This window comes from Poecilia reticulata, linkage group LG12 (genome assembly GCF_000633615.1).
Source record: "Poecilia reticulata strain Guanapo linkage group LG12, Guppy_female_1.0+MT, whole genome shotgun sequence".
NCBI classification, from domain to species: Eukaryota; Metazoa; Chordata; class Actinopteri; order Cyprinodontiformes; family Poeciliidae; genus Poecilia; species Poecilia reticulata.
Genome location: NC_024342.1, coordinates 14,393,814 through 14,419,907, shown reverse-complemented (window position 1 = coordinate 14,419,907; position 26,094 = coordinate 14,393,814). Strand labels below are relative to the sequence as shown.

Below are 26,094 nucleotides of genomic sequence, written 5' to 3'. Positions count from 1 at the left end.
AACGAGGAAGCCTGTCTGAGTGCGTGTGCATGCGTGTGTGTGTGTGTGTGTGTTGTCAGAGACAGATTTAATTGATTGATATGCATCAATCGTCTACCTAAGGGATCAAAGATTTTCTTATTGTCCATCAGCATCACTCTGTTTCCTCTTTTATGTGTTTATAATTCTCCTCTTTTGCTTGCATGTATTAATCTCCAAGTCTGTTATTTTCTCACTTTTCTTTTATCTCTGCCCTGTTGTTTTAAATGTCTTGAGCCTCTCAATTGTTCAATAATTATTAGTATTTATACTCTCTATTATGAAGATTTAAGATTTAAGTTTCAAAACCAGCTGATTTCTTGTACTTTATGTACAGACTGTAAAATGTAAAATGCCATTGTGACGGCTTTGTTTGTGCCTGTTTATTCAAAGGAAAGTTCCCCAGATAGAAAAATCAAACTGAGGCATTTTTTCAGTTATTCACTTATCAAACTTGAACCTTAGATAACAAGACTTTTCCTCTTTTAGGCAACTACAAATTAATCATCTTGTATTCAAAATGACATATGTATTACATTTTAATGGCAGTACAAATCTCTCAAGTCCAGCAGACGCCAAAGGAAGTGTCTGTTAATTGGAAGCAGTTTGCTTTCCTAATACCATTTGATCCCATTTGGTTCAGGGTTCAAGTTAATCTTAATCCTTCAGTTCCCAACTGAAGGCGCTTTTCATCATAAACATTGTGACCAAAGGGAAAAAAGCAGCATAAAAAGGTGACTTAATCATTAAAAGCTGCAGCAGTGTTTGTTTGCATGTTGGCAGAGTTTCAACTTACAAAGATGATTAATTCTTTGCTGTCACTCATTGATTAATTAATGATTAATTAGATGCTGTGTCACCATATGTGTCTCTATCCCCGGTAACAAGGATGCAGCTCTTGGCCAAGGCCACCGGTGAAACAAAAAAGTCAAAGTCCCTGCTGAAGGGAGTGAAAATTGAAGCTGAACTGTAGATCCCTCTTAGAAATTTCTCTTTTGACTTTTGCTGAGCAATTTTTTTTTTACCCCTTTTCTTGGAAGCTGCTCTTATCTAACAGGATGATGGATCTTAACATGCAAAAGAGAAATATTTATGATTAATAGCCCAGCATACATCATCGGTGTTGTTAGATTTGGTAAATAAATAACGACCAAACTGTCCCCCATCATCAGACCCCATCTTTCCTAATTTATTTATTTTTTTCTACTGCTGGGTCCGTCAGCTGCTGCTTCCTGCCCTTTTTTGTCCCCATCCTCTTTAACTGCATTGGAGAAAGCCATTTCAAATTTGTGGTTTTCACACCTGTCACTGCTGAGATAGATGACCCTGGTGTGGATAGTAATGGCTCTGGCTAAATGGGAAATGACAAATGCATGTGTGTGTTTGTGTATATGCAATATGTGTTCGCATGTCACATTTTAATGCCTCACTGCATGTCCAAACCTCAGCGAAGAAATGTGTGTTTATTTGTGTGTGGTGGGGTTACATTGATAAGTCCTGAGACCTTCAATCCATCAAGGTGATGACCTTTTACCCCCAATAGGCAGAAAATTGGCTATTAATGGCCTGAACCAGAGAGGCAGGGATGACGGGGTGGCACCTGCTTCAGGGGAGAATCTGGAGAAAAAATATACATTTTATCGTGACCAGACTTAATTTTGCTGTGCGTACTTTATTCATATTTTATATTGATTCTGTTTTAAAGGTGAAAACGGAGCCTCTTCCTCACCTTTCACAAGTTTTTATCTGAAGCAATAATTAAAGGTTAGATGTAAATTTCCAGCTGAGCGAATAAATTGCCCCAGAGTATCTTTGAGTTACACCAGCTGGTTCCAGTTGTCATAGACACTAGCAGACTCTTTCTCAATTAAAGATAACGAGACGGCACTCTGTACGTGGAGTGGAGGAGATCTAAAACCTGAGGTCACTTAAAACTGAAGAATACTAAGATTTTCATGTACACTTAGAAATTAGTATCTTTGCGACAAATACAACAAATTAGTTGATTTTACTGAAGGGTAAAAGAGAAAAAAGTGTTTTAATGTAATTATCTTTATTATCTTAAAGTAATGCTTCGATTCTTTAAGATGGAGTGATTTTAAAATAGTAGTTGGGTCAAAGATATCGTTTGTCCAACGGTGCTGATATATTTGAAATTTGAGATTAACTAACCAAACACATTTTTCCAAATTAATTTCCCCCTGGCTTGCTTACTGCCACAGAGTCAAGAAATAATTTAAACAGAACTTGCCCGTTAACACAAAGTAGCGTTAAACATCTCAAACACTAACGTATGCCTCGATCTCGAGGAATTCAAGAACACGTGAGGGAAAAAGTCATTGGCGTTTGTCGTTCTGGTTTTTTGGGAATCCAGAAAACAAAACATAGAGCCATTATCGACAAAAAAAGGAACGTTGAATCGCTGGTGAATCTTCTCAGAATTAGGCTGGCCTGCCAAAATAACTTCAAGAGCTCATCAGCAACTCATCCTGCAGTCACAAAAAAACAAGAGCCACATTCAAAGCAGAGAGTTCCAAAGAAAAAAAAGCACAAAGACTCATTTCTAATTTGCCAAAAAAAGAGAGAAAATCTATATTCCACAAAACTTTTGGGAAAATATTCTGCAGACCGATGAGACAAAATCAGAACTGTTTGGAATATGTTAAATCTGGCCCAAAACTACAACATTTCAGAAAAAGAACACCATCAGACATATTACTTCATCTGCGTCAGCGTAGTTCAACTTCAATCATGCTTTTGGCTCAGGTATCATTCATAACAATGATAAGGAAAACAAAAGAGCTCTAACGATGCAATTCATAAATGCTAATGAAAAGTCGCTCATAAACCAAACTCAGATGCAGCCCTGCAGACACATTCAGGTACCGTCGGATAAATGGGCAACCGTGCTTGTCTGAAAAGGACGTTACATTATAAATCAGTTTCACTCTACTTTAAAACGGGAGAAAACTGTACCTTTTCATTTTTTATAGGTAAGCTGCAATAGATTTAAGATGCATACTGTGTAAAAGGTTAGATGGAAGGAGTAGAGGTATTTACAGAGAACACTAGCTCTTTCTTTTCTGACTTATTCTCTTCTGCATCCTGTTTCTTATTTGCTGATGGAACAGTAAGAACCTTTTTTCTGTTGTATGATATCAAAACAAATTCACACGCTGACGTCTACACACCAACATCCCGGCCGAGTGGATCGGAAAAGGAAGATACCCGGAGAGAAGGATGATATGATGTGCTGTGGAGAGATGATGGGCTGAAGGTAGGGAAGGGATGCAGAGTTAGTGTGAGGAGACAGGAAGTAGAACGGATGGAACATAGGGGGGAGAAAGGAGATAACGGAGTTAGATGAAAAGTTAAGCGTTTAAGTCGAAGAGAGTGACAAAGATTTTAGACACATGCCGGTCCAGATGTTTTTTTCGGAGAGAGGAAATGAGACCACTGACCTACCTCGGCTTGTTTTCTCTGCTGTGTGTGTCATAGAAAGAGATGTGTGGGAAAAACAAAACCGACAGGTTCAGGGAAAGGATCAGAGCCGAGCCTCTCGGGAGGCAGGAGAAGGCTGCAGTGTTTGCCTAAAGGATGGTAGATGGAGGAACCTGACTAGAGGAAAGGTGGAAAACAAAGCAGTGATGTCAAGGAAAGCTAGCGGATGAGTCAGACTTGTGTGTACTCTTCGAGCCGTCTATAAATTGCAGCACAACGAGATGGTGAGGTGAAGTATGAGCTGCACGGTGAAGTAGGGAGAAATATATTGGGCAGCAAATCCTTCGTTCTCTACATCTCTCTCCGATTACTCAGAAGGCCTGGCCAAGTCGGAAAAGACGGATGAGGGCGCCGGCTGGGGTTAAGAACTACGAGTTGGGTCTGAATACGAGTTCAAGAAAATGTAAAGTTAATTTGAAGTTTCCGCTGCTGCTCCTGCTACCGCCGAATTGTGCTGTAGCACACAGAAGTTTACCGTCTTGTTTTATTGGCACATGTGCTGAAAACACACAAAACCATACTGGTAGAGTGCTGTCTTTTTACCATAACTACAAATTAAGGTTATAAATTAACCTCCCACAATTATAAGAGGTTGACTTGAATGAGGTTGAAAGATCTCCTCGCAGCTTGCATTTTATCTTTTCACGCCTGGTTTCTTCAGTTGTGGTGCACTAAGCTCCATCGTTTTCCTATGCGTGGGGTTTAATGGCAGCATTTAAAGAGAGTGCTTTACTATTCGAAGGAACCAGATATATAATCTGGGTTTGAAGAAAATTAAAGGGCGAAAGTTTGAGGTGATGGTAGACGGAGCTGAGAGTATGACCAGTATCTGTACTTGTAACAACAAATGTGTAACAAATAGGTCCTGTCCTGTTCGGTTTGTATATGTAATGGACCAGCACAACAAAGTGCATAATTATGAAGTGATAGCAAAAATAAAACAGGATAATAAAACCTTTTTTGCATATTAAAATCGGAAAAGTGTGACATTTGTTTGCATTTGGGCTCTTCCAGTCAAATCTCATACAACCACCTTTTATATTAAATATTATATTTTTCATTAGTTTCTACCAATGGGGCAGATGTAAAAATAAGTCTTCCCCCTTCTTTTCTCCAAAAATACCTCAAGCTTTACCAAATTGGACAGAGAGCATGGATCATCTCTGTATTTAGCTCTTTCCACATTACCATATTCCCCAGCCAACTTCCTTGTTCTTGTGGAAGAAAAAGCAATCCCAAAGCATGATGCTGCCACCCCTATTTCTCAAAGTAGTGGTGATGTGTTCAGGGTAATGTGCAGAGCCAGTTTTCCACCACCATAGTGCTTTGCATTTAGGTGGACATATTTAATTTTGGTCTCATCTGAATGTAAAATTCTCTAAATGAATTTGCTTAAATGAGCATTGTTTCAGAGTCAGGGATTTACTCGGCCAACCACATCTCCATGAGGAAAACTCAAGGAAAAACACTATATGAACAGATCACATCAATGGGGAGGGGAATAAAAAACAATTGCACATACAATAGGAGTCCATGATAACTGCCTCCAACCAGCTATGTTTTCCTCTTCGGTACACTTCACTGCACATGACGGAGCAATGCACACATAGGGCGCATTAACCTCTCTCTCTCTTTCTCACACTCGTGCACACACCCAAACATTTTTCTTCCTCAGGGAGACACCAGCTGGGGCATGTAGGATATTGACTAACCATGGCAACAGCATCAATAGGTGTGGCGTCAATAAGCAGTCTTTAAAGCTGTTTGCAAATACGCCCTCTTGTCTCGTTTGATGTGTGATCATTTGAGTGTTTTAGACCTTATCTATGTGTTGATCTGGATATTTTTCCGCTCTTCCAATAAGTCTTACAAATATACATGTTTTGTTTTTTTTTGTTTTTTCCAATATAAGCAGTGTATACAGATTATTTTCACAATGATTTTAAGGAAATGAAGATTTTGTCTATTTTCACGTTCCTAGGAATTCTTTTAATTATGCCCAAACTTTTATACCAGTTTTACCACTTTGACCATTTTTGCAGCCACAAAGCTGTACCCCGTCGCTGCAGGCTTTTGCTTAAGCGCTAAACAATTGAAGCAGTTCCTTTAAGTGAAATAAGGTAAAGGATTGATTGATTGATTGATTTTTTTTATTTTTAGTGTGCAATTAAGTAATTAATTAACTATCTTTTAAAAGCTTTTTACACATCTTTACCACAAGTCCCAGTGCTTGTGAAGACCACCATGTTAATCCCATTAATTTGCAAACACGTTCTCCAATCATAGCAACCCAGTGTGTGTGGCTCCATGTGTTATTAGCAGATGTATTAGACTAATCTGATTTACGATATCGTCTAATCTCATCCAGAGTAACATTTAATTAAATGTGTGTAATCTCTAATCATCCACTGCATCTTATGCGGGGCATGCTTGATGCTTTTTTTTTTCTTTCTTTTTTTAATAACTATATGTGTGCAGCAAAAAATAAAAACGCTGTCATCTTTGCTTGTTGGCAGGTATTTGTGTGTGCTCCATCTTGTTTGCACACAGGCTTTCTCTTTGTGTTTCTGCTTGTTGTGTAGTGTTGGTTTAAAACGGGGAGCTATGTCTGTGCGGAGGCTTTGGGGAAATTTATGTTTACTTCTGTCAACGTTGCGTTTGTGTGTTCGACAGAGAGGAGATGTGGCGCCTATAGGCCTGCTGAGCACATAGACCATGGGCTCAGAGCCCGGGGAAATAAGAGCAGTCATAATTTCAAGCCCAACCTCATTAAAGCTTTCGATGCTTCTATGTTTTTGTGTGTGTGTGTGTGTGTGTGTGTGCGTGTGTGCGTGCGTGTGTGTGTGTGTGAGTCTGATGAAAAGTTTCTATGAACCTATTCTTGTTTTTGTAACTCTCCCTACTCCCAAAACCTCCCATTTTCCTTCTCACGGAGCCTGAATCTGCTCTCATGAGCAAACTCTGAACAGATTTAAAGTCACCAAAATAAATGAGCCCAAAAGGAAAAGAGTTCAATCACCACAGCGTCGGGCATTGTGGATGCCTGCATGATGATGATCGTAAACAAATAAGACTAATACAAAGCAGGCACACAGAGGACATTTAGCCCTTCAGGCAGTGGATCGTCATCATACATCTTCTACCACGCTGACAGCTACACCCATAATGCACACACTTATGTTTCACTCTCAGTAATGGTCTTCTCATCAAAGTGTTGATAGATGTTCCTCCTCAGCTGGTGGATCGGCGACGGAGGAAGAGAAAAGGAAGAGAAGTAAACCTTTAGTAAGATTTAAAGCTGGGGGGGAAAAAAAACAGGTGAACAAGTAAATCATTGAAGAAAATCAGACATTAAAGCATGAATGATGAATACGGAGAGAGGCTCCTGTGTTCTCTTGGTCAAGTGCATTTTTCTTGTTTTCTTTTTTTCCCCCTATGTAATTAAGATTTAAGAGTTTTAGCACTTTCACTTTTAGCATTGTTAAAAGTGGAAATCTTTACGATGACCGTAAATAGCCAGACTACACTGTGTTGACGAAAGGCCCCATAAAAACACCATTCAGGTCAGAGTCTTAAGTTATGTTACTAAGCCTATGATGCGTCTGACTCAGGGAAGAGAAAATATGTGATCCTGTTAACATTCTTAAAGGAGAAAATCTGTTTAGGCTTCCAGGAGGTTCGGTTTTCGAAGTTGCAATAAAAATCCTGTCCCAACACCCTTACAGTTTAAGAACAGAATAGAATAGAATTTATTCTTACCCAAACTTTTTACGCTATTATGATTTTACACTGGTTCATGCAAATAAAACAAATAAATTATAGACCTGACCAAGGTTCTCAACTTTAATATTTCGATTTTCACCTGTCAGCTTCAGAAATCCTGGACTTTATCATCAATGTTGACTTACAAAACTCTTGGCTGTTTAACAAATTTTACTTATGACTAAAGCAAATAAACATATGATTACTTAGCCTGCTTGAAAAATTACATAAATTACTAAAATACCATAATTGACTCATTTCACCATTATTTTAAGCAAACTTCATAAGTACTGTTGAGATTATGAAGTTAAAAGGTAAGCAAATGAGAAATGTTCATTTTCTTCTTCTAAAGTGCAAGGCATTGAAAATCAGCCAGAAGGAAAATAGTCTCTAAAAAGTCTTAGAGAGATTTACTGAAGTATGTCAACAATGCAATGCAATTCCTATTATTGGTGATGGAACATGACAGGCACAAAACTTCCTTGGTGAGACTGTAGTAGCAGCATGCATAGGGTCTTGGGTACTGAGGATCTTGGTAGCAGCAATGACAGATTACCCATGATGCATGTGCACTTGCATGATTTGATCAGGCAATTTGAATGAAGCCTGTCCACTTGGTCGTGTCTTCCTCAAGAGCACTCTGCTGAATCCTGGGAGAGCAATGAAATATTGAAGTTCTTCAGGCTCCAGGTCAAATTCAAAGAGACAAACGCCGGGCTTGATATGTAGCGATAAGGAAGGAGGAGGACAAAGAGGGGGAAGCGTCTGAAATTGACCAGCCAGAGTAGTTCTCCAGAGACAGCAACTTCTTTTTCTTCGGTGTTTTGTTATTTGCTTAAAGAAAACTTAAATCCGCTATACTTTCATACTGGAACTTTAAAGCTATTGTCACCCACAGAGAGATACTGAAAAGCTACTTTCAGTCAGTATCTTGAGGATAATAGTTTCAAACTAGAGTTTAGATTAGAGAAAAGACAGGGAGTTACCCCATGACAGGAATATTGATTGCTCAGGCTCACCTGCAAATATCACAGCAATTAAACTTTAGAAGGGGAAGATTGTGAATTGAAGACTCTGTTCCCCGGGGTTGTTTCTGTCAGACTACACAGTAGCTTGTGCCCTTTCCTCTTGATTGTTGGTGGTAGCGCGTTCATTGTTACTGGAGTTTTTCTCCTTCTCTCACCTACACCACCACCTTGTTGACTTCCATTGTTGCTGTTGCTTTCTACCTTTTAAGGGCTTCTAGAATACGTTGACTAGGCAGCCTGGGGCAAATAAAGGTGAACTATAAGAGATTAATGTCATTTTGAGGAGACAGGGGCTTCCTGCAGTCTCAGTGGGGGTGTGGGTGTATGTCATATCCTGTCCACCAGCTGTCAGTCAGTACAGGGGGTCTCGGTGATACCAGGCTGACTGACAGCTTACAGCAGAGCTTTGTATATGAGTGTTTGTGTGCATATAGCGATATAATACATCAGCATCCAGCTGCCTCCAGGGGTGGATGCTCTGCGTGAACGTACATGAAGGAGACGCTCATTCCTAATGACAGCAGAAGGTCACTGTTATCACTCTCATACTCTTGAGCGTGTACCAGTAGTCCTCCTCGCTCCTTCTCCGCAAATAAACCAGTTTGCTTCCTGATACGCGGTGATCAAATGACACACGAGCTGTCACTTTTATCTGTCTTTTCCAGTGCCAGGAATATCTCAATCATAATGAGAGTTTGTGCACATGGACAAACAGGGTGGAGTACCTTTTTTTTGTTTTTTTGTCATATGTCAAGTTTTCTATATCTCGGGTTTAGTGACAAGGTTGTGCATCTGTTGGGTTTTTGAACAATTCGGATTGTATTATCACATCACTCTTTTCTCGTTTGGTTACATTTTTATTTTCCTGAAGTGTTTTCACATGAGATCATGGGAAGCGATGAATTTTTTATAATCTGCATCTGCTCAGCTGACAGGCTGCTTCAAAATGTGGGGGATGCTCCGTGAAAAGAAAAAAAAACAAAGCAACTCTTTTTACATAAACGTAAAGAGAAAAAAAGGAACCATTTAACATTGTCGCATTGTAGTTTTACTTTATTATTTAGTATTTTTATTATTATTATTATTATTATTATTTTAACATCAATAATTGCTCAGTTGTGATGTTGGTTCTTTGATGTATCTGGCTGAAGGAGACCGACTGTCCTTCTACATCCCAGTGGATGTAGGGGTTGTAGGGAGCGATCCACGGTCGCAGAGCCAACATGTTCTGCGACCGTGTTGGCAACTCGGCTCATGTGGTTTCAGACCATGATCTTCTCACGGTATAACAACCTTATGTCAGAATTTTACTGCGTAAAGATATTTGCACTAAAATTTTAGGAAGAACTTAAAGATGATTCAACTAGTTTTGAAAAAAAAAAAAAAAACTGAAAAACTTTAACTTTGCATCGACAAAAAAAATATATTTTCATTTTACCATAACTTTCTTTTTATGCACTCTTCTGTTATCAAAAGAGGTCATATTTGAGCTATTTGGCTCACTTTTGAGGTTTTCTGATTCAAGTCATACTTTACCATATTTACACTTAAGTGTGTGATAGAAGTTGCTTTAATTGCATCAATAAAAGCTTAATTTGTTTTGTATCCCACTGAATGCCATCTTGCCAAGAAAAATAAAGAGATCTAATGTTACAGGCAATCCCCTTCGATGGATAAAGCATTGACCACGTAACTTGATGGGCATCTATGACAATGGCCAGGAGGCCACAATACAGGGATTACAACAATCTGGAAAGGAGTGAGATTAAACATAGACGTAAACATAAACCTTCATAAATGTGTACAGCCACTGTGTTTGCGGCTGCAATGGAAGATATGAGGATTCACGTTTTTTTCCTACCAGTAATCTGTGACCCTATCACCAGAAGAGATGGGGAGACATCTGGATGAAGAGGGGTGAAGCGATGAGAAGAAGGAGAAAGATAAACGTGAAGGAAGGTTCTTTGAAATCTGAACCGTTTGCCTTAAAGCCTGTTTGAGATTTTGTGTGTGCGTGTGTGTGTGTGTGTTTAGAAGGTGGGAACACCCCACCTCCACTAACACCACCACAGTTCAGAGTGTTACCCTGACAACGGGGTTAGAGGCTGTCCCCCCGGCCAGAGAAGAAAGACCCAGCCTTCTGACGCCGGCCATGGAAGAAAGACCCAACATTCTGACGCGAGCTTAAAACCGAGCGCAGCCGTCTGTTTGGAGTGCATTCTTCTCCTTTGTTTGGTGCTGTTCCTGTTGGAATGCGTTCCTTCTTTTTTACTTTCCATACTCACTTGTAAATGCCAGATGCTTTCCTTCTTTACTGCAGCTTTTTAGATTTGTCATCAAACATTTTCCATTTCCTTTATTACTCATGCCTTCACGCCCAAGATTTGCCCGGCTTTCGTTATTCTCTTGCCATTTTGCTCTTGCACTGAGAATTTGAAATAAACTACTTTATTTTACAAATTGCTGCACTGTTTCGCAGGGTACGTATGCAAGGCTTATTTTTCAAATGAATGTCACCAAACTGAGCAAACTTTTGCAGCATAAACCATTTCTGTCATTATAGTGTTGAACTATTTCTTTGTCGTGCTTCTCTGTCCAATAGTTTCATTCGTTTCCACACCACACAGTAGACAGTTATACAAAAATGCTTTAGGTGACTTAAGGTAATAACATAAGGTAATAATAAAGGTTATATCCTTTGCCTTTAAACAGCTCCTCACTGCAGCATGGATACTTTTTTTTGTTCCTTACTTTTCTATACTTTTCTAACTTAAAAAAAAATAACAACAACCTACATAACACACCTGCATAATTGCTTACATTACGTAGGTTTGTCAAGACATAATTAACATCTCCCACTGGCGGGCTGACTGACATAATAAAAGACATTAAATAACAGATATCTCATACATATACTTTGAGCTGATAGGTAAAATTAGAAAACAGAAAAAACCTAAAACTACATCTGCAACAACCTAAAAGAATACTTGAAAATGAACTTTTTTAAAATTATTTTTGATAATACAGAAATGTTTTTCTTTTATAACAACGCAGAGCCAACCTTTGTTCCCTGTTCTTTCAGGATCACATGCTGCTGTTCTTACTTAGGAGGCTAGAGTTATTCAGTTTTTTTTATGTAGTTTTATTCATATCAGGCTAATATATGGAAGTGTATGTTATCTATGACAGAAATAATAGCTTTAATGGATTGCAAATAGCTTCTATATTTTGTACGTATTATTGATATTTTCATTTCTCCACAAGCAGAAATGCGTTTTGGCTGACGTAAATAGCTGATTGACAGTGGCGATGTTCTCAAAGACCCTGGAACTAACCTTTAAAAGTGCTTTGATCGGGTTTGATCCTGATATTTCAAACCGGATTTGGACATTCCTAATTATAATATCTCATTTTGTGCCGGCAGAAAGCATGCAAACTGGACGGAGCCCGTAATCAGTTCAGAGCGAGACACACAAAGCCAATTCAAAGAACCACAGTAAGACACACATACAACATACCAAGAAGGGTGTGTAATGTATGCATAAATATGTGCATATATTTTGAATTTCTCCCCATTATCGTCCCTTTCATTTATTTTCTGTTTAGGTGGTTCCGTGTTCTTACTTCATGATTTTGAGTGATAGTGATGTCAATTTTCACTTGGAGTGTAAAAGCTATGAGACGAAACCACGTAATTGGCCTGCAGTGAGAACAGCAGTCTAAAGTGAACGTTGGTGTAAATTAGGTGATGGATCACACTATGTTATCTTTAACTCATTTTCACACGTGTGCTGACCCGCTAAGCCTCTTGTCATAGTTTCTGACTCTCTGCGCTGTCGCTTGTTGTTACCTGTTGGTGTTTTCTCTCATGTGCCCTAAAAATACCAGAGTTGTCTTTGTAGATCTCACAGATATGCACGTACACATAGAGATGCATCAAAAGATGCACACCAAAACACATTGCCAGTGTGCGCGCACACATGCACCAATCCCTTTCACTCCATTCACCCTCCCTAGGGAAAAACAAAAGTCCTGCATCAGCTGCTAAATTGCCTAAACTCCCTCTCATCCGCTAATGGGCTACCTGTCTTTTTCCATGTCTGCCTCTCTGTCTACATTAATGAGTTTCTGTCTGTCTGTCTGTCTGTCTGTCTGTCTGTCTGTCTGTCTGTCTGTCTGTCTGTCTGTCTGTCTGTCTGTCTGTCTGTCTGTCTGTCTGTCTNCTGTCTGTCTGTCTGTCTGTCTGTCTGTCTGTCTGTCTGTCTGTCTGTCTGTCTGTCTGTCTGTCTGTCTGTCTGTCTGTCTGTCTGTCTGTCTCCTGAATGTTTGATGTCTTGTCTTTATGTTGACTTTATTCATGTCTCTGTAGAGGAGAGTTCCTGCTGTGCTCATGCGCCTTGTTTTCCTTTCGCCTGTTTTCATGTCTGCTCCTAATTTAACCGTTGTCTTTGTCTCACCATGATGCTTTTAACTGCCCTTTAGGGATATTGTGTTACTGAGTCTATAATCGCAACACTTACATATTCTCTTAATGATTTGTGCTCATTCCATTGTTTGGTGCAACTCATCAACAAGAAAAGGCCAGTGAATGAGTGAACTCTTGCATGCAATGACAATGAAAACTTTAATGTTTATATTTGAAAGTGACATAATATTCAACTTTGAAGCTTTTCTGGGCATGTTCAAAATGTACATAACTGCCTTAAGAGTGTACATAAAAGCCTGTGGTGTTCCTTGAGCTTTTTTATATATATATGTACTGATGTATTGTGGAGACAAGAAATTATAACAGTACTTGCATGTCAAATCCGCCTAATTTAAGTGTAATATTTTCTAAAAACTTTATTGATTTTGGTTATTTTTTATAACAGATTGTCCCTGATTGAATAAAATTACCTTCTGAAAATCATGTTTATTTAAGAAATCTTTTGTTACAGTAAACTATTAATAAATTATAGAAAATTACTTTAGCTGTTGCTATGGTGTGAACTGTCTCTTGAATGGTTCTTCCTTTGTGTTCATAATTGTCAAATCAGAAATGACCAAAATTTTAATAAATGAAATAGTGAAGGGGTGAAAAAAATCTTCCACCCCACTGTGTTGTTTTCACAGCTTTTAACCATAATGACCAAACGATCTTTTCCATAATTTGGTAAAGTTAAAAAAGCTTTTGCTACACACTAAAAAACTAATCATTGGACAAGGTAAAAACAATCGAATAAATGTGGCAGAGGAAGATCTACTCTTAAAAGTAAAAAGGGAGGTAGATACACCCTGAGGATTGAGACTAAGCAGTCAGGATAGTAAAGGGTATCCTCTCCGTCTTTGTAACTGCAATAAAAACATCACATTAGTCATTGTCACTGACTCCCCTTCTACTTATTCCAATTGTTCCACTTTTGCCATGAGGTAATATATCCTTCTGAAAGAGATGTTTTACTCTCTTTCACAGCATTTAAGAACTGTCCTTGCTCATCATCTTCTGCTTCTCCCTACAAATTTAGATCCATTTTGTCTCAAAGTAGCTGATCTGGGAGTGATAGCACGCCTAAATTGAATGCAGTTTAATTGCAAATTGGAAAACAGATTAAATTATCTTACTGTTCTTTCTAGTATCCAGACGAGCTATTAGCAATACTAACTTGCATATTTCTTTTGATATTAAAGTTTAGCTCAAAATTATTCACACCCTTAGCAGATCAAGATTCAAAATAATTTTCACTGAGCTAAATGGTTAATATTTGCAGGTAAATACCGTATTTTTCCGACTTTTACCCGCTATTTTTACCCCACGCTTTGAACCATCCGGCTTATAGCCCGGTGCGGCTTTTCTGTGGATTTTTCTTCAACCACCAGGGGGCTCTTTAGCAGGAAGTGAATCATTGGAAGTCAAAATTGGAAATCAAAGAAGAAAGTGCTGATTTTCATTTTAGACCAAGCACATGTTAGCAACAGGGATGACTGAGCAATGTTTTCAAACTAATACCCCATCATCATAGAAACCACACGAAGAAGTTCATATGATGGAGCTTTTAATTTGAAGGTTATCGATCTGGCAGTACAGATCGATAACCACTGCACGTAAACTCGGCGTGAACAAATCCATAGAATATTGTTGGAGACGCAGGGCTGCGTCCTTAATAGCAGATTTATCAATGTTGGAAAACCGACAGTGGCAGAGATACCAGCGGCTTATGACCCAGTGCGGCTTATATGTACGTTTCCAGTTTTTTTTTTTTTTTTTTTACTTTGTGGGTGTTGCTTATAATGAGGTGCACTCTATAGTAGGTAAAATGCCGGACTATAGATATGTAGTCCGGCATATGTATTTAAACTCTTAAAGATCAAATTCACAAACTGAAGATGTAACTTTGAAGATTTAAATGTACAGATGTAGAAAAAAATGTAACTTTGTATATCATGACATAGTAGCATGAGCCAACCTTTGAATCTGGACCTTTTCAAAGGTCAATAACTGTTAAGCCTGCTTGACCCAAAACCTTGTTCTGTAAAGTCAAAGGTAGTGAAGAAAAGCACTCGAGCATTTCAAATACTTTGGTACCAATCATGCCGTTGCAGAAACAACACCTCATAGACAGTATTTTTTTTTCTCCAAAAGATTTAGTGTGGGTTTTGTTGCCTTCACATATTAAAATACAGATGCCTGTTGTGTCACCTCTTATTGTCTATTGTTTGCTGGTCTCCATCAGTGTTTCCCCTTTAATGTCAGCCTATTTCATGAAACCTGTCATAAATAGAGCCATGTTGACAGTTCAATTTACCTCATAACCCTTCATATAGATATATATGTGCGCGCACACACACTCACACACACTTTGACTCCACTGTTGAGCATCAGTTCCATTCCAGGTACCTCTTGGGTTTCCACAGAGACGGGGGGAAAAGCAATAACGGCACACTTGACCCGTCTGTTTTTTATTGGCCTGTTCTCACCTTCACACAGACCCACTCACACACACCTTGAATCTAATCTGGGAGACCTCGCCTCCGTGGTGATATTCCTCCATCCTCCCCAGAGGATTATAGGAGAGAAGAGGGGCGAGGAGGAGAGGAGGAAGTTAATAATTTTGCCTCTCAGCAACCTGAAGGTGATAAGATTGTGTGTTTGAGTCTCGTATCACATGCGGACACTTGTGCAGCAGTGCAAAAAAACACGCTGTACATAATGGGGTCATTACAGCTTCCCATCCTTACTCGCAATGTTTGTGTTGTCCCTGAAAAGTCAGACAACAATCTTGCTAGAACTTTATCAGGATTCGGTAGAGGAGCTGTTTGTGTGAACCGTGTGTATTTGATAGTGTGTCACTGAACGACACCAGTTCTGGGGTAGAGAAAAAGAGCAACATAACTGGGGCAAATATTAGGAAAAAAAGAAAATATTAGCCCTAGCGACGAGGTTGTTTACTGTTTATTCTGGTCGCCAGTCTCATTCCTCCTCATACTGGCAGTTTTGTTTTCACTTTTTATTCCTTTGTGGATTTTTATCCTGGTTCAGATTTCTGTCAAAAGTTTGTGTGCGTGGAGGCAGATATTTGTGTGTGCCTGCCTTGTGCATTAATTATGTTAGGTTGCTCGTCTGAACTCAATCTTTCCACAGCCATCAGTCGCTACAGTGGCTTCGGGGTCCCATTTAGGGAGTTCCCATTTTTCTCCATGCAAATAGCACTAAAGTAGATTAGGTGAACTTGAAGGAATTAAAAGACATTTATTGCAAGTTGAAGGCAAGGTAATGAATTATGAATTACATGGATATAAATGTAAATCTAACCCAAGTAAACTGTTTTCAGTTATTCTGAAAAATTATTTTGTAAATAAGCTGCATTCAGACATTTCCTTTCTGATTGATTAGCAGAGCATTAGCATACAAAGCATCTGTTCTGCCCACAGAAATCCCCTTCTGCCATGTACACACTCTAGTTGGCTAGAGTGTGTACATGTGTATAATTCAGGCTCTTCCTAAGAACACTTTGACATGTAGACTGGAGAAGCTGCTGATCAAACCGCCGACCCTTCAATTAGTGGATGACCTGCTCTACCTCCTGAGCCTTTAAGCGCCTTGGTCGCAATAAAAAAAACATTGTCTAATGAGCTGAACGTTTGCCGTTTTTACTTATTCACACTCACACAGCTTAGGGGCCTTCGTGTTGTGTGTTTGCAGCAGTCTTTTTTCCTTTTGGTGATCATTTGTGAACCATATTAAGAGATGCAACAGTCAGAATTTTCTGGCCAGTTTCTGAGGTCTGGCTTTAGTAAAGCTTTGGCCCGCAGGCGTCAGCAAATTATGATTTCTCTCGAAGAACTGATATTACAAAAACAGCATTCAAAATATTTTCTGTCCAGCTTTTTTACTGTGAGCAGTAAGTGTTTATATGACCACATCACTGAGATGTGATGTCACTGAGAGCATTTGCTGTAAAGCAGGGTTTTACTAATGTCCTAAAACTGTGTTGAAAGCATCTTATATAATAGTACAGTTTGCAGTGCTGAAGTGGCCACGTATTACTTTAACTACGAAATTTGCAAAAATAATGTCAATGTTAGAACATTGAAGATTCCAGAGGATAAAACAGATCAACATTGCTGTATTCTTTTTGTTTTATTGTTTCTGTTCAATGTCCTGCTCTTTCTCTTGCAGCCAGACTGGCAGACATGTCTGACATGTCACAGAGATTGACGTCTTACATCTCTGTGCTCCCTCCGGCCTCATTTTAAACACAACCTTGATACTGATAACTTTTTTTTTAACTCTCTGTGTTGAAGACAGTTTCTGTTAGAGCAGTTTGGTAGTAGTTAACATGTGGACCATTCACCGTCTGAGAAAGGCAGTGTTGTTGAGTTTCTGAATCGAGCAACAGATCATCCAATTACAGTCAAGAGCCAGTTTCTCAGTGCATCTTAAACTGGAATAAAATTTTAAGTATCTGTCTTGTGCTTTTATGACTGGGCCGGTAATTTCTCCAAGTCATTCTCAGTGGCCAAGACTTAACAAGTGACATTCTGTCCCTGCAGTGTGTATGAGCAACAAACAATTAACTTGTTCCTGAGCGGATTTTCCCTCAGCTTATTGTTTGTGGTATTTTAGTTTTTGTGTGTATTTGGAGAAGTGGGTGTGTGCGTCACTTTGTGCATCGTGAAGCTTCCCTGCAGTGCTGCCTTCTGCGGCACAGGTGTTTGTGTTTTGTGATTACTTGTATTGCACAGACCTATCACTGTTGTTATAGTTGTTTGCATGTGAATCTTTTTTTTGTTTAATTTTTTAAAATTCAATTATATTTTTATGAATACTTGTTTTGCAATAGTTATCATTGTTGATTAATTTTATTGCCTCTTTTGTTTACATCCATATTAGTATTGTCTGACCAGTTACACCTGGAACTGATGCCATATATTTTTTTTATCTCTCATTTGTCACAGTTTTCAAAGGAGAAATACCTGCTGGAGTCTCCTCCGGAGAAACTTCGTAAAGAACTGGAAGAGGAGTTGAAGCAGAGCCCTGCTGATATCCGGAGCCATGGCTGGTACCATGGACATATACCCAGAGAGGTATTAGTGCTGTCGGGTTTCTTTACTTGTTGGTCAGACTACACAGGGTAAAGACAGTAAAACAGCTATATAAAAATTTTCAATCACAATAACTTCCATTACCAACGAATGCTTCACAAAATTCACCGGCGGGTTTAGTTAGAAGCTTAAAACCTTAAGTTTTTGCTTTGCTTTTGTTTATTCCATTTTTTCAATACTCCTAAAGATTGTAGCTCAGTCATAAATAATTTATCATATATGCTTTTTTAAATATCAGTTTTCCTCATGTGATCTTAAAAAAAGAAGAAGAATGAATTAAGTAATTTGGTGGTAACTATGAGCATTACAGTCTCAAGTAAAGTTGACTGTGTTTTTTTGGTGTACAATAAATGGGGAGATAGGGCTAATTTCAAAATGTGTTTAATTTAGTTTGGAGAAAGAATGCTTTTTAGTGTTAAATTGTTGTAAAGATACAAATACCCTTTTCAACTAAAACAGTAAGGTTTCTTTATGCTAAAATACATAATTGCAAACATATTTGAGACCTTTAGGTGGATGTGCAATGCACAAAGACCCAAAACCCAAAAATATTAAATTATCATTAATGTGGTGATCAACTCTTCTTTGTCAGCTGTCTAGTTGAAATCTGGAATTTACCTGGTTGGATTTATTATGAGTGGGACTGAATATTATTTATGCTGCTGCAGAAGCACTTAAGACTTCTATGTCCTTCATTCTCCAGATTTAGAAAAACTTCCAAAGCTTCAGAGTTTAGGGATTTAGCATCCCTGTTATTTTTCTACTTTTCCCGGTTGTCTTTTTTTGTGACTGTGTGGGACCTTTTTCTCTGAGGTTTTATGATTATGTATGCATGAAAATTTCTTGGCAGCACAAGGTCAGTGTGGCAGGACCTGCCAGACCTTGCAGACAGCAAGTCAGAATTTAGATGTAAATTGGTGGCAAAAAAGCACAAATGAAAATGAATGAATGATTTAAAGACTTTATGTATTTAATGAACGAGTGTTGAAGCTGAATTTTACAGATCAAGGACCGCGTGTTCTTAACAATATGTCCGTATCCAGAACTTTACACAAAGCGCACAGATAAATCTGAGAGTGTATCGGAAGATGTAGAAGGTCAAAATAAAAAAAAGGTTGTTTACAAATCTGTTCACACCGTCTGAGTTCAGAAGCTGAAAACGTGAAACCATGTGTGAAATTTGGAGGAGAAAAGAAAACACACATCTAACAAAACAATTTTGGAAATATTTTGGAGGTCAAAGAGTTTGGAAATTACTGTTTTTCAGCTTTCGGTTTCTTTTACATTTTGTATTTTTTTGACTAAACCGTCAAGAAGATAAAATAAAAGTCGAAAGTACGTATTACCATCTACATCACACCCATGGCTCTGAATGATTTTGTTTCCTTCGAAATAAGAGCAACAGTTTTGTAATTTCATTTTAAACACCTTGCTGTTGCTGAAAATATCTTACTACACATTTTTCAGCCAATAATTCATTCACACAAAGAAATTTGTTTTCAGCGCAACATGATGCATTCACTGCGAGACAAAAACAAGATCATTGAGGTTCTGACTTTCAGTCACTTCTCAGGATGAGAACTGTATGATACTGGCATTTTCTAATTTTGTTTTGAAGAAATTGAAGTACAATTTTCTAGTTGTCAAGCAAAACAAAAACTATAGATTCTTAGCAGAAACTTACAGGAAAATAAGTAGACCCCAACTGATTTTAGTAACGTTATCACAGGCTTCCCAGCTGGGTGTAGGTTATGTTTTGTGGTATTCCCAAGACATGTTGACTTTTAAAAGTCAACATGTCTTGGGAATTTTAAGGCTTATTTATGTTTTCTGTTAAAAAAAAAAAAAGTCCTCTTAATTACAACAGTTTTGAATGTTGGTCAGTTTTCAAGAAAACAAATACAAGAATAGTAGTTAGACACAAATGAAAGAGGATGTAACTCTACCTCCAGATTAATTCACCCTGGTTACACACACATAAATCCAAACCAAAGAAATAAGCAACTTTTGTATAAGAATAGAAATTCTTTTTACGTGGAACAAATGTTTCACAGAACACACTCGTGCCTGTAATCGCACGGTATTAGCAGAGTGATTACTCCGGCATCATCTCTGGCTTTGAAAGGCGCAGTTTAGGCGGTTTACTCACAGAACGACACTGATTAATGAAACCCATCATCTGTCGCAGCTCGGCAGCGATTGCTTTAGCGTTCGGAAGGAGGGAGACTCTGCCAAACAGACAGCTGCGTATGTTGCTGATGTACGCAGTTGAGCTTCACAGCTGGTGACAAAGACACAAATACACACAAACACACAGTTTTGGGAGCACATGTGGAGGGTACGTCTTCATCTTCTTCGTCTCCCTGGCTGTTGATCAACCTGCGTCTCTTTCGAACACAAACACCGATTTGTGCCATCTGCATGTTTTTTGCTCCTTTGATTTACATAAAATATTCATATATTCAGGGATTTTCCCCCAGTTTAAACTTTGGGGGAAACCCCAGGCCAGGTTACCAAGATAGCACTTAGTGAGCTTATTTTAATCAGTTTAATCCCGTCCATCCCTCCTGATTACGCTCCTCATCCTCTAGTCATTGTTTTAAAGTTAAAATATTTAACTTTTAAGGAAGTCATATAGCTTTCCCTTCATATTTTTTTTGAATTTCTAATAACACAATCCTACTCCTTTTAACAGAATAGCATTTGGCACTGGGGGAGATAAAAGCTTTGCATGAATTTGAGGCCTTTTGATCTGTGCATTTGCTGCCTCCTGCTGGCCTGTGACACTGTTTTCCTTTTGGCTTTGTTGCCCTGCATATTTCATGGCTTGTTCATCGCTTTTCACCATCTGCTTTCACAAGCAGCCTTCTTACAGGTTACTTTAAAAGACACACTCCTCAGGCTGATTTTTGCGCCTGTTTTTCCACACATCTAATTAATGGATTTTTGGTATTTCTTTTTCTCCACAAGTGCAGTTTTAGTTTTAGTTGGCAGTGATGCGTGCAGCCTGACGCCGTTTCGTTGATCGTGAAAGGAGCATTAGTTTTTTAGATTGGCTCTTCATTGGTGTTGTAGAGTATTAAGTGGATCATAAGAACTGAAGCGGTGTGAAAAATCTGTTTAACACTGAGACAAATGTTTGTTCAGTAGCACTAAGTTCTGAAGAACTGTTATAAATAACCACACATTCCCTAAGTCACTTATTCATCTTTCAAATTGTCAGAAACACAGAAACAAATTGTTCACACACATGCCACAACTAATGTAGCCAAGTTCGCTGCTCTTTTTCTGTTTGCATTGTATTTTTTTTTTAACTTAACTGGGTTTTTTCTCTTCCTTTTAGGTGTCTGAGTCTCTGGTTTTGCGAAATGGTGATTTCCTTGTGCGAGACTCCCTGACCAATGTCGGCGATTACGTTCTGACCTGTCGATGGGACAATGAGGTTCTCCACTTCAAGATCAGCAAGGTTCTGGTGAAATCAAATGAGACTAAGGTACGGCAACTTCTGCTAGAACGCGGATCTTTAGGCAGGAAAATATAAAGCAGTCGATGTAAAAATATGAAATACTTTTTGTTACTTAAAATAGGATGAGAATTTTTTTTGATAACTTTCAGAATTTTATTACATTTTAAAAAGCGAAGTTTAGTGGGGAAAATGTTTAAAGAGACAAGGAGGATGTAAAAATCTGATCATGTGTATATTGCAACCAGTTGTGAATTTCTATTCCTGCATACAGACAATGTAATCAACTCGAAAGGAAATGTTTAAAAATGAAGGAAGTTGTGTGGACGCAACACACACAACACACTCGACACAATCAGACACAGCAGCAGCCAAAGATCAAAGAAATCTGCCACCTCCTGGGTTTAAGTTGCTCATCAGGAAAACCACACTTGTAACTAATAGCACTGATGATGCATTTGTTCTCATCTGTTGGGAGTTCGCCCAGTGAGTCACTGTGTTCAACAACAGTGATATTATGAGACTATTTCATTAGCAACAGGCCGCCACGTTTTTGGTCTGTTCCAAATTATCAAACTTCACCTTGTTTAGCTGCTTATTTTAGCGAGGACACAAGAGTTCTGCATTTTAAGCTGAATTGAAAAGTTTGTCTTCGCCAAGACAATAAATGTTTCTCTTTTCATTTGGTATTTTTGTGTTTGTTGACTTGTTATCTCTGCTAACATGGTGCAGGTGTACAAAGCTGACCAGCTGCGATCCTGCTTACTCTTTCTTTTGTGTGTTTTTACCGGCTGTGAGATCATTCCTGTGCTATTATTGGAGGTTCAAGAGGATCCGCCGATGTTTTACTCGCTTAATAAATAATAGAATGGAATAAATGTGCTAAGCAAGTGTTCAAAGCAAAACCTTCCTTCCTCGTCTTCCTCAGGTGCAGTACGTGTTGGAGTCAGACAGCTTCGACTCTGTTCAGGAGCTCGTGCGCTTTTACGTGGGCCAACGCAAAGCCGTCTCGCAGTCCAGCGGCGCCCACATCTACTGTCCCGTCAGCAGGACTCTACCTCTACGCTATCTGGAGGCGACCTTCACCCTGTCCAACAGCAAGCACAGCTCCGCCTACTCGCCGTCCAGCCAGAGGGGGGCGTACATCAAGCGACGAAGCGTCACCATGACGGACGGGCTGACGACAGAAAAGATGATGCCTCACAGGTGAGGAGGGCGCGGACGTCGATGTTCCCTGACAGCTCTTTCTCTTTTGCAGCTTTGTGAGAAATGTTATTGATTTTTTTATGTCGCATACATAATCAGTGATTCAGACAGCCCCAGTCCAGTTGAGACACCGTTGGCCCCGCCCGAGCCAGAGCCGGAGCCTGTGTCCGAATGCAGGTTGTGTTTATGTGTGTGACAACAATGGTGTTGCTCTGGTTCCCTCCACACTCCTACAGCCCCTTCACTTCACAGACACCTGTAGTACTTCCCTTTGTGATGAGAACTGTTCACTTCTGCACCCAGTGAGGCAAGTTTTAAACGGCATGCAGCTGTTTAAAACTTGATGAATCTACCAATGAGGAGCAGACAAGATTCTGGGCCCCAAGTTGCCTTTTTCTAACCATAAGCTTCTATATAATTTATTTAGAATGTATTTAACGCCCAATTATGAAATGGAGTAAAAACAAGACATGGTTCAAATTTATTAACTAACTTATGTGAAAAGTGTAGTGTGCCTTTGTTTTAAGCCTCTATGAGCCAATACTCTGAAACCACCTTCCCAAATGTCTGCACGCTTTGTATAATCTAGAAACTAAAATCTTTGCCCAATCTTCTTTGCAAAAGAACTCTGACTCAGTTAGATTGGATGGAGAGCTTGTGTTTACCATCATTTGGTCCACACAAATGGACTAAATGAGTTTTGGACTTTGACTGGGCCGGTCCAACACGCGAGTCTGCTTTGGTTCTCCCAAGTCTCAAGTGTTATTCCTAGATAGGAATTTATCTTCAAACATCTTGCTACCAATCCTGATCAGTGACGCATCACCACAGCATGATGCAGCAACTGTTTTGCTGTACGGGTGTTAATGCTTAGGAAGTCCCGTTTTAGTGATCTAAGGTGTGCGAGCCGAAAGGTTTGACCTTGATCTCATCTGACTGAAATGTCGTCTTCTGCATGTTTGCAGTGTCCCACACGTCGCCTGAGGGAAACTACAAGCAGGAGTAGTTGGGGGTTTATTCTTGCTGCTCTTCCATGAACTTCCATGAAGTTCATTAGTGCTAATTATTGTTTTGTCAGATGTTCTTATCTAAGCTGTGTAACTCTGCAGCTCCTCCAGAGTTAAAATTGGCCTCTTGGCTGCGTCTCCCCATGGTGGAAAGCTTTTAGGAAATTTTGGGCACTTCAGGAGACATTTGTTTGCACTTGATTTTATTTTGGTCTATCAGAGTAAAAGAGGTTGAAAATAAATGCAAACCAGATTTTTTCAATTTTTTATAAAAAAAAAAAAGAAAAACTTTATTGCTTGTAAGGCTAATGAATCTCAGATATTGATTATTTTCTAAATCAAACTCATGTCTGCTTCTGCCTTGTTGTAGTTCATAAATAACAGAAATGCAGTTTTATTGCGACCGTCTCACAAACTAAAACATTCCTTCTTCCCTCACCCTGTAAGAAAGAACATTTACATCCGTACCAAGATGGCTCCCGTCATTTAACGCGAGCTTTAAAATGCCTTTTGCAGCCCATCAACCATTCACCACCATAAAGACGCAATGCGCAATTGTGCGATGAGCATGGACCAGATTCAGGAGTACCGCTGCCCCTTGTCGCCTGTCGGGGAAACCCCGCTGTCTCCTGCGTATAGTGCTGGTATGTGACAGACTCCGACACATAAATAATACATTGCCATCACACAGACGCCTTCTGCAGAGAGTTGAAGGCTCGTCTCTCTTTTTATCCAGTCACCAGGCAGAGAGCCCACTCAGGCGGACGGGCCCTGGCCGTCGTCCCTCCCTCCCCCGTGATGCGCCGTTCCAGCGACCCTCAGCTCAGCCCCTTGGACGGCTGCGCTCCCGCAGAATATCCCACGCAAACGTCTCATTCGGTACACTCCTCGCCTGCCCATCATTCCGCCTACCAATCGCAGTCGTCGGAGACGGCTGGAAGTTACTGTGACCTCAGACCCTGTCCCTGCGGGCCGCCCAAGCCCCCAACTAAGAGTTACGTAGAGCGACTGCGAGTTGAAGAACTGAGGAAAGGCGAAGGCCGAGAAGGAGACGGGACATCTGTTGCCCCGCTGGTGGAGTCGACCTCCTTATTCAGGCCATCCAGGTACATCCAGGAGGAGGTTTTGAGCTAACAGGCAAAATCTATGGCTGTTGTCTTTCTTAGTGCAGAGAAACAATTAAAAAGATTAACTCAGTATTAGCTCGTAGTTTAATGTGTCAGTGCATACCGTACGGACAAAAGCTAGTCTCCATAAAAAAAAATACTCTGGATTTATCTTGCAGTGATCTATTTTTTCAATATGTGGAACAGATTAACTCTGTAAAGATCTGGATGCATTCAAAGCCGAACAGCTGTCTGGGTCGCAAAATTGTGCAACCTACTTTTCTCCACATTTTTTGCAGCAGCATTCACTGCTCTTCGAGTCCTGTCACGGTCCATTATTTCCTAAATCTCTGAAACTCTCCCTCTGCAGGTATGAGTCTAGTCTACTTCCTGCTGAAAATAAGCCTCTGGAGATGTCAGTCCTGAAGAGAGTCAAAGAGCTGCTGGGTGAAGTCGATGCCAGTACCGCAGCTAAACACATCACACTCGTCGACTGCAAGGTATGTATACAAGTACAAGTGGTTTGCACACACACGCAAACACGCGCACACACACACACACACACGCACACACACGCATAGATGCACAAACAAAAATACTGACACACGCTTGCATGCGTAATTGTAGGTGCAAACAGAAACAAGCTCACTGCAGCTGGCATGACAGAAAACATAAATATTATAATGTATGTATATTTATTGCTCTGGTTCAGGTTGCTAGAATATTAGGTGTAACGACAGAGATGCAAAGGATGATGGGAATGTCCTCAGGGTTGGAGTTGCTGACTTTACCACATGGGCATCAGCTGAGACTTGACCTGCTGGAGAGGTACAAATAGATTTCTTTCCATGTGAAGAAAGTTAAGCAGAAACTGTTTTGAAATTTTGTATAAGTATTTGAAACATTGCATAATCTTCTGTTTTTTTTTTACATCAGAACCTAATTTTTAGTTATTTATTTATTTTCAGGTTCTACACCATGTCTATTATGATGGCCGTGGACCTCCTCGGCTGTACAGGAAGTACAGAGGAGAGAGCGGCCCTGCTGCATAAGACCATCCAGTTAGCAGCAGAACTGAAAAGTAACCTGGGAAACATGTTTGGTTTTGCGGCTGTGATGAGATCCCTGGAGATGCCACAGGTCAGTCACCTATCACCATCACTAGCGAGGATACCAAGGAATTCCATTTTGGCAGAAAGTCCAGCATGGTTTTGATTTTTTTTTTTTTGTCTTCAGATTTCCCGCCTGGAGCAGACGTGGGTGACCTTACGCCAGAGACATACAGAGGGCGCTATTCTGTACGAGAAAAAACTCAAACCATTCTTGAAAAACATGAATGACGGCAAAGGTGAGCTGCTAGTTGGTAGCTGTTAGGTTGGAGGATGTTTATTTTCTCAGATGAACTTCAACCCTGTCTTTTT

The 26,094-nt window shown here is 39.6% G+C and overlaps 1 protein-coding gene across 4 annotated transcripts in view; it reads left to right on the top strand.

The window, feature by feature from the left end:
• Positions 1-26,094, top strand: part of sh2d3ca (SH2 domain containing 3Ca) — a 67,527-nt gene that overhangs the window by 37,126 nt on the left and 4,307 nt on the right. For 3 of the 4 annotated variants that reach the window (XM_017307998.1, XM_008424007.2, XM_008424011.2), the window contains 10 exons: positions 17,745-17,873; positions 21,235-21,384; positions 22,283-22,560; positions 22,660-22,737; positions 24,084-24,211; positions 24,304-24,673; positions 25,044-25,173; positions 25,386-25,501; positions 25,642-25,813; positions 25,910-26,021. In XM_017307998.1, the coding sequence (XP_017163487.1) occupies positions 17,745-17,873; positions 21,235-21,384; positions 22,283-22,560; positions 22,660-22,737; positions 24,084-24,211; positions 24,304-24,673; positions 25,044-25,173; positions 25,386-25,501; positions 25,642-25,813; positions 25,910-26,021 (1,663 nt within the window). The remainder of the gene's footprint in view (positions 1-17,744; positions 17,874-21,234; positions 21,385-22,282; positions 22,561-22,659; positions 22,738-24,083; positions 24,212-24,303; positions 24,674-25,043; positions 25,174-25,385; positions 25,502-25,641; positions 25,814-25,909; positions 26,022-26,094) is intronic. The other variant, XM_017307999.1, reaches the window with a different exon arrangement.